At 39.8% G+C, this 9,707-nt stretch overlaps 1 protein-coding gene across 1 annotated transcript; it reads right to left on the bottom strand.

The window, feature by feature from the left end:
- Nucleotides 1-3,103: 3,103 nt before the first annotated feature.
- Nucleotides 3,104-7,728, bottom strand: COMMD8 (COMM domain containing 8). The gene is made up of 5 exons (XM_082758743.1): nt 7,617-7,728; nt 7,013-7,168; nt 5,830-5,982; nt 4,148-4,303; nt 3,104-3,575 (listed from the first exon to the last, which is right to left on the bottom strand). Exons 1-5 carry the CDS (start codon nt 7,659-7,661, stop codon nt 3,555-3,557), a joined length of 531 nt encoding a protein of 176 aa, XP_082614869.1. The 5' UTR covers nt 7,662-7,728; the 3' UTR covers nt 3,104-3,554.
- Nucleotides 7,729-9,707: the final 1,979 nt, after the last annotated feature.

Genomic DNA, 9,707 nt, shown 5'->3' with positions numbered 1-9,707 from the left:
CCTCCAGAAAGCAGCCTAAAATACAAGGTTCTGCTCTTGCAATGACCTCTCCAACAGACTGGCCTGGTGAGCCCTGTGTGGAGCTGTTTTGAAACCCACAGGATTGTAAAGGTCCACAGGATGACTCTTTGTGAGATTTGTCAGCTTCTCCATGTTTTGGCAGTGTTGTTTTGTTGTTGTTGTTGTTGTTTGTTTGTTTGTTTGTTTTGTTTTTGTCTGGAGGGGTCTTGAAGTGGGTATAAAGCACAAACTTGCAGAGGGAATGAAGTATACTGCCAAACTTAATTGAAGTAGATCCAAAGTAATAAAAAACTATAGACTAACGGTGCACTTATGGAAGCATGCTCTAGTAGCAGAAAAGGAAAAAGAATCACTTTTTTCTAATATTTTATTATGTATATTAATTCACAATTCAAAGTGTTAGTAAAGTGTGTATACTTCAGAACAAGCTGTTACTGTTCCTTTCAAATAAAAGCATAATTTTGTCAGCATGGTTCTTATCAGAAAGGCTTCCTCCAGATCTCAGATACTTTTTACAGGATAATTGAGGTCTGGGTCTTCTAAAAATACATCATTTTGACATGCACGATTGCTTTGTTGCAAAAGCAGTTTTAGTGTAGTAGTTACTTCCATGTTCACAGCTAGCTGGTCTGATCCAATTCTGGTTTACTTCAGTGTGCGTGAAATGATTGATCAAGAAAACCATGATTTTTTTTCTGAAATCAAAGAAAAGTTTCTGTCAAGTGGAGAGACATGCAGTGAATGCCACTGGGGAGCAAGTAACCTTCTTTTTATAATTCACTTTTATACTTCTTATCGATATATGCTGCATTTTCTGATTCAAACTACAGGTCTGTGTATGCAATGTGAATTTCTGTGGGTGCTTTTTACATGCTGAAATTAAAACTACATACAGTGTGTGCATTCATTATATGTACCTTTTTGTTAGGACCTTTGGTTCAAAGAGCCTACTGTACAAAGTTTTTTTTCTAGTCTTAATTGCATGTTTAATAGGTCTGCACACGGTACCTGAAAAAACACAGAGGTTTTACCAAAAGATATTTATGACACACTTTTTTCCCTTTGAATATAGTCTACATTTTTGAAGTGCCATTCTTCCATAAAGTCCTTAGCACTGTGACTCTTACATGTGATGATCAGCTAAGCTGGAATGGACCAAACTGTGACTTCACTCAGAATCCCACCGACTTCAAAGCAAATTGAATAAATTCTAAGAATCAAACAAAGCCAAGTCACACAACTGTCCAAGCAGTTACCAATTAATGTGGACAGAATTAGGAATGAGTGAAGAGGAATGAATTCAGCAAAGAGGAGTTACACTTTTGTCATGTGAAAATACAGCTGCACGCTTTGCAGTAACAATGATTCTTTGTTGCCACAGGCAACTGTGGGACCCCAAAATGAGCTGCTCCCCAGTGGGTACATGCTGAACTGGAAGAAATTTTGTCTTGAAGGAAGAATTTTTTTACAGTGAGAACAATCAATCAGTGGAACAACCCTCCTCAGGGATGTGGTAGAATCCCCATCACTGGAGGTTTTCAAGATGCAGCTAGACTGGGTGCTGCATAATCTCATCGAGGCTCCCTTTTCACACAAAAGGTTGGACCTGATGATCTGTTGAGGTCCCTTCCAGCCTGGACTGTTCTATGATTATAGGAGACAATATGAACGTATGTCCATGAAACAGGGCTAAATGTTGAGCACCCTCTGGGAACAACAGTTGCAAATTCGTGGGCGGTGGGACATGCAAACACTAAAGCCACCCAGCTGACCGTAACCAGCTAACTAGAGCTCAGGCCTGGAAGCACACAGAAAAATAGCTAAGCAGACAAATTTCATATTCACGGAGTCTCTTTAAACTCCAGTACCCTTGGTCTAATTCCTATACCTTCAAAAGGAATAGAATTGCTGTCCTGATCACCCCTTAGTCACAGACTCACACGACTTCTCACAATTATACCCCTTCTACTGGTTTTCGCTTCCAGTGTGGTGCCTGTGTTTTTCCCTGCTCACAGCATACAATTTCTCCATGGTCTGGGGCATGCACTGCAGTGCTTTGTGTTACGTGAAAATCTGCATGGAAACGTAATGCCAACTTCTTCAACTAAACACCTGCTCCATAGCCCAGAAGGGAGCACTGCTGGGCATACTTACTGCATAAATTCTCTTCTTATTGCCTTGACCCCATAAACTCGTCTTATATGCTTCCATTACACATACATTTTTACTGCTGTCCTCCTTTGCATTCCTACCTGCATTCATCAAAGTATTATGTTGAAGCTGACAACAGCATAAGGGGTTTAGTGAAATCTCTAGCTTTTTGCATCAATTAGGCCTGGTGCAGTTTCCACAAAAGCTTTACTGTCACTACTGTAGACCTTTCTTGCTCCAGAAGTACCTACTTCTCAGAGCAGAGACAGAACAAAACCATCTTCTGACAGATGGTGTGAAGCATCTTTTCTGTTTTGCTCATTTAATTTCAATGTACTGAAGGCCATTGCATTTTTTACACAGGTTGGTTTGTTTCTCTGTAGAGATGCAAGGTCAGAATACACATTTCCTTCAAATGCTCTTCCATCACCATATTTTAGCTCCTAGTTCTTGACTGTTCTACTGGTGTTCCTCTCTATCTTTAGCCATTCACACATTAGTACTGTTTGCCCACTATCAAAAACATCATTTCTATGATTATATAAACAATACTCTGACTTCCAATAAAATCCAATATTTATTAAAAATATAGCTCTTGTGCACTTATTGCTGTTATGTCATAACACAAACTATTTTGTCATTTAAAATAACTGTAAAATGAGTCTGCAGCCTTTCCTGTTTGGTGCATCAGTTAAGGGCAGGACAAATGTAAGATGATAGTAAAGATGAAACACCACTGCGTATCCTTAGTCCTGGTTGAGCAGAAGGGTTGGACCAGACAACCTCCAGAGGTCCCTTCCAACCTCAAGCATTCCATGACTCCATACTGTTTTTTGTTGCAGTGCTGATTTTCTCTGAGCATGTAAAAAAAAAGTCTGAGGTTAGTGACTAAATACATCAAGACAATTTATTGCAACAATGCACACAAACACACAATCGATCAACTATTTATTCACTATTTACAAGTATAAATACATTAATGATACAAATATGCTGTTGTGTTCTTCATTATCATGGCACCTTAGATATGAATAACATACTTTGCAATTAAGACTCCTTAGTTTGACTAGGCACCTGTGCAGTCACCCCCCAAAATTTAACTGAAACAAATATAGCACACTAAGTTATACTTCTTCATATTTCTATAAATCTTCAGTACTAAAAGCTACTGTACACTGAATTTTTTATTTTTGATTGAACAAGACTTTGTTAGTTTCATAAAAGACTTAATAGTGTATTTGGTCCCAAGTCATAATTGCCTTCACAGTTCAGTATTTGACAGCATCAACAACTTCCAACTTTGCAGAGAACGTTTCCTTTTTTTTTTTCCAAGTCAACTGGGAAGCCATTGCCAGCAGACATTATCAATGATCTGAATTCTGTCATTTCAGTTGCAAAACAACCTTCAAAAAGAAGGAAAGGGATAAGATCAAAGTTGGATTAGACAAAAACTTAATCAGTCCAGGAAATACACCCTTATGCTTTCTGTTACAATATATGTAACTGTATAAATGTATCTTTTCCCTGGAAAATGTGCCACCCTGCTGCCAGCTCTCTTGTACAACCTCACACAGTTACTACTTCCAGCCACTTTCTTTAGCACTTACTGCACCCTAACCGCTTTTTGGTTCCCCAAAACCAAAAAAGCAAAATGGTGGTTTCCAGGTCCACTAGGATTCCCTTTACACAAAGAACAGGCAGCACCATTACTAGAATGAATTCCTTCTTGTCCTCACCTAGAAGCATGGACACGAAAACAACCCATAGGTTCCATACAGACTTTCAAGCAGACACAGGGCACATGGAGACTACTGAAATCTGTTCTGGAAGAACATTTGAGGGCTCTCATTTCAAGAGACCAGCACTTGTATCTGGACTAACACATTCACCTCACTGGGAACTTCGTAGTTACTCAGAGGTCTTACACCAGCAAGTTCACAAGGACTCAGGAAGAAAAAACATCAGTAAAAGCTACCTTATTAGCAGCTTCCAGTGCATTTATTAGGTTCTGCAGCTCTTCCTTATTCATTTCTATAGAAACTGGTTTAATTTCACCATTTTCTCTCACATCCAAGTCAAGATTGAGAAGTGGCATTTGCAGCATGGAGATCTTATCACTGGAAAGCGCAAGCTAGGAAGATTGAAGAAAAAACAACAAAACATAAGGCAGAGCCATTAAGTTTTTAGTCTTTCAGAGCATTAAATCTTTACTTAATATTGAATGGGTGCTACCAGAACAAACATCCACATGACAAAACTAACTGCTCACAATACCTGCAGGATTTTTTTTTTTTTATCCATTTGCTACATTTTTTTTTCTTTAGATGAAAATAAAAGATATATTTGATCATGGCTCTTTAAAGTGAAGTATGTAAATTTTGTAGTCACTTTATAACGTTGACTAGCATAACTATTTTTGAAGGGGGCAGTAGGGTAAAAGAGGACAACTGTGCAGTTTTCAACTCTCTCTACAGCTGATCAAATATAGTTTATCAGATACTCTACTTGACTGATACTGATGAAGAAGATTATACACCAGTCATGCTTTATTTTTTGTTCACTATTACACCCACTCTGGTATAAGTAGGCCTTTTATAAGGTATTAAGTAGAGGATCAGTTAATAATACTGTTCATCAGCACTGTACAAAGCTATTTTAATAGTCAGCACAGAAGGTGTTACAACAAAGGACAGACAATCTCCTTGGGAGGATTCAATTAGAGCAAGTGAAAAAAAAAAACAACACACAAGTTCAAGGAAGAAAAAAAGTTGTTTAAAGCAAAATTAATACAATAGTTCAGACATGTACAAGAAATGTATGTCATGCAATAGGAAGAAAGTAAAAAAGAAATTTCCATGAGCAATGGTTAAAATAAACCACAAGCAACTAAAAGTCTGGTTTATGTTTTCCTCACCAGTAAATGCAGTTAGCAAAGCAGATCAATGATTAATAACAGCACAATACAATGCACATTTGCTCTCACAAAATCTTGTCTTTGGTGGACAATGCTCTTTAATTTCAAAAGCTGTTTACTACACAAATTATTTAACATAATGGAAATGGAAGACTATTTAACTACTCCCATGGACTAAGTAAACAACATTTCTTATGCTGTTTATATTTTATGTCTTTGTCATAGCTTAACTTAAAGCAGAAGTGGCTTTGTAACCCCAAAGCACCATTTCATTTTAGGTAGGGCAGTCATCTTACTTACTATCACAACAAATCTAAAGATAAATGATTCCAAACTAATTATTAAGTAGCTGTTTAATACAGGAGTCTAAAAGTTTGAAAAAAAATCAGGGAATCACATCCTGCATCAGCCTACTACTCTTTATTTTAAATAGTATTTTTACTCAAAGGAAAAAGAAATTATCTATTTAAGCCTGTAAATCACGACAGTGTATGAAACCCTGAAGATTACTTACAAACACTTCAACCTCCTTTTAGGAGAAAGAGAGAAACTGCAGCATTAAAAGACAGAATTTTACGTTCAGTTTATACAAGCGTCTGTTGTCATGAATGTGGTTTTCTGGTACCTTTAAAAATTGAGCCATGCCCCAGAATCAGCTGGCCCTACTAAGGAGATATAAAGATTCTTCTACATTGCAGGACACTTCTTTTTATATTCAAGCAACATTAAAGAAAAACTCTCACCTTTAATTGCCAGTCAAAATCCTGCAGCTGGGCACATGATATTGCATTTACTCTTTCTACCAGTGCATTCCTGATTTCTTCCTTTCTGCCTTTTAGACACTTTGTGACTGCTTCTTGATAGTTTTCATTTAGCTCCTTTATCTGCTGAGCGGCCTACAAAAATCATAACAAAAGTTATGACAGTTTAAATTACTAATTAAAGAAATAAGATGTTCCACCTGTAACAGTTGCTTTGTTTTTGTTTTTGGTACCCAAGCTTTTATCTAAGTGTTACGCTATGCTCCACAGTCTCAGCCTTCTCTCCATGTCTGATAGACAGTCAGTATTTATTACAGCAATGAAAAAACAAAAACAAAAAACAAACAAACAAACAAAAAAAAACACCACACACACCAACATCAACAATGTTCTTGTTTGGCAGTAATTCACAGTTGATGCAAACAGTCATTTATACTAAAAGAGACCATAGAATGAAGCCTTCTTAAACGCCATGCTAAACTCAAAACAAGAATCACATACACAATCAGCCAGGTTTAGCTCTGCGTTTCTGAACATCAGAGGGGGAACAAAATACATCAGCTCAGTAGGAACACACTGATGAACAGACTTTTCCGCAGCTTCACAAGTATCCTTGTTAGATGTAACTACTACCAGGTAGTGAAAAGACTAGGAATGGGCAAAAATGAGAATCAAGATTCCTGGTAACAGAAAAAACTTTTGCAAAAGTTATACACACTGGAATGGCCTTGAATGGTAGTCCCCATGCCGCATGGTCCATCCAGTCTAAGAATTTTCAGGACTTACATATAATTGCTATTTGACAACAAACATGCATGAATTGTTTTTATTTCCAATGAATAGTAATGACAGGTTATGTATTTTAAGGAAAACATAGATTTAATTTATAGTACTTATCAATTTAAGTAACTAAAACGGTATTTTATCAAGTATTATTGAGCACTGTTTAATAAAAATGCCATCCATTTTTTTCTTATAAAAGACATTTCATTTTACCTCCAAACACTGCTCGCTTTCTACCTGTTTGAGGGTACTCAGATTTTGTCTGCTACTACTCAAATGCTACACTATAAAAACATTTAAGGGCTAAAAAAAAAACAACTAGAAGGCTAATCACTACAGAGCGATTTCTCAAAGTCATATCCAGTCAGTGACGAGCCCATACCTCTTCATCAGACATGTTTTGGCCGACTGCAGCTTTGAAATACCTCCTGCTTTCTCCCAAAACCTCCATCCACTCCGCCAAACTCCAAACACTGCCATAGTCCTGGTACCGAGGGTATGCCCGACCACATATGCCATCGACTATCTTATGAAGGAACTGAAACAAGGTGATATGTAAAAACATGAAGTGTTAAAAAGCACGTTAAAAACACGTCGCTATCACTATTAACCTACACCAAATTCATCAGCTATCCCGCCCCAGCCCCTGGGTAGGGTCTCAGGCTCCCCTAGAACCGCAGCATCCCCCTGCCAGCCCCTCCCCGAGCACCAGGACGAAGCAATGGCGTCGAGGCCTCCCCCCCAGCAGCCTCGGACACAGCTTGGGCAGAAACGAGCAGGAGAAACCCCCGCTGCTCCGGGATGCGAGAGGGGAAAGCACAAAGCACGCCCCAGCCTGGGCGCCCTCAGCGCGCCCCCATATTTTCACTTTCGCTTCGCAGAGGCCCGCAGGGGTCAGAGCGGGAAGGCGACGCCACGGAGAGGCCCGCTGAGGGGACAGGCCCTGCTCCCAGCCCGGAGCCCCCCCAAAAACAGGAGCCCCCCACCTCCAGGGCCCGTCCCGGCGGCAGCTTCTCCAGCAGGAGCAGCATTTCCCGGCCCTTCCCTCAGCGGCCGCCGCCCTCCGTCGCCCCGGCGGCGCGCATGAGCAGGGGCAAAGGCCCCGCCTGTCGCCTCAGGAGGCCGCGGGTTCGATTCCCGGCCCCGCTGCTAGGCCGGGAGGCTGCCTCATGGTCATAGAATCGTTAATTGGTGGAAAAGACCTCCAAGATCATCTGGTCCAAGCGTCCCTCAAACACCAGTATCACCCACTAAGCCATGCCCCTAAGCATCACGTCCAAACTTTCCTTAAAAACCCCCAGGGAGTGCGCAAGGGGGTTACCACACGAGTACCCATCCTACTACTGCCCACCCTAACCTGCGTGGCCTTGAGGCAAACAAAGCCAGAACCTTCAAATTTCACAGATTTTTATCTGCAACATTTCAGCTATTTTGAAGTTCTCTCTGCTTTGTAGCTTTGCTTTTCACCTCTTCCCAGCCTAACTTTCAGCCAATCTCAGCGGAGGGAGGTCAAGGCTTCCAGCATTAAAAAAAAAAAAAAAAAAAAAAGAGAGAGAGAAAAAGGCTCAGACATTACATGAAACTGAAGAAGTTAGGGGAAATACTAAGTACCGAAGCTCATAGCTCATGCTGTGAGTACAGTGTTGGCCTGGAACAGCTCATTTTGTATCTCTGCTTTGCCAAAGCAGGAGAAGAAAGCCAGCCAGACTGGGACGGGGCATATGGAAGAGGTTTTAACATTAGCAACAAGCTTTCTGCACTTTAAGTTGATTTGAACATGGACATGAATAAGCAGGAACTAGCCCCCCCCCCCCCTCCCCCCCCGCCCCCGGATCACTTGTACAAGAAAAACAGTTCAAATTCAAGCTCCAGCAAAACACTGGGTACAGAAGCTGATATACCTGTAGGCAGATCTTATTTCACTGAAATCACTTGGCTGATTCACAGGCATAGATTATACAAGCGTAAGCATAAAACCAGGCCCTAAGAATGCAAAAAGAGCTACAAGTCTGTACTGGTGGGTGCAAAGTTTGTGGGGAAAAAAATAAATAAATAAACAAGCACAGGCTGGTTAAGTCAGTTTGCAGCACGTCTTCTCCGACCGCCAGTATGAGAGGAACAGAGTGGTGTGTGGGAGTTTGGGGGAAGGAACAGATGGGGAGGAAGCAATTCCACGTTTTGCTGACTGCAAACTTTCAGATGCACCCAATTCCTCTCAGAGATCGCAAATGCTAATAAATTTTTAATAAAGGCTTCTGGAAAATGTATTTAAATTTATTATGGTGAAATTACTTCATGCTGCTATCGAATTCAGGAAAAGTTGAAATTGCAAAGAAAAATTTATTTTATTTTAGATAATTTTGAATAATAACCTCTTTTATTCTCCCAGAATATGCTTTGTTAGATGACTGGTAAGCTATCCAGTTTCTAACTGTACAATGTTGCACACTACAAACGAGAGCAGCAGGGGGAGCTTCTGCTTCAAAGAAAACAGAGCCAGAGACAACACAAGAGTAGTATAAAGGAAATCCAGATTTAGGGAAAAATAAGATAGGGGGATAAGGAGAAAGGTAGTGAGTCTCCCACTCAATTGAATAGGACCAAACAAGAGATAAATGCAACAGATTTACATAACACTTGAAAGACAGGAGTGTGTAAAAGAGGACAGGGAACCATGCATCCTGACAAAATCTCAGTGAACACCTTTCAAAACAGGTTTTTGCTTGTTTGTTTGATTGTTTTTTCCAGGTCTTAGGAATAAAGAGTTTCACTTTTCATAGATGTATAGCTTTTTATTTTATTTTATTTTATTTTATTTTATTTTATTTTATTTTATTTTATTTTATTTTATTTTATTTTTTTTATTTGATCCACTGACATAGGAGGAGCAGAGTAGGACTGGGCAAGGAAATCAGAGCTGGGTTAGCTGAATGCATGTTGCTGAGCCCGTGTAAAATTACAAAGTAGTGTGGCAAACAAGACTGGCCTTGTCAGTTTGGAGTTTGTTTGGATTTGCATTATTTGGTCTTAGGCCTTGAAAATACCAACTTGTCATGGTTCTGTACCACAGCAGCAAT

This window comes from Aythya marila (genome assembly GCF_965140915.1).
Source record: "Aythya marila genome assembly, chromosome: 4".
Lineage (NCBI taxonomy): Eukaryota > Metazoa > Chordata > Aves > Anseriformes > Anatidae > Aythya > Aythya marila.
This window is presented reverse-complemented; position numbering and strand designations above follow the sequence as displayed.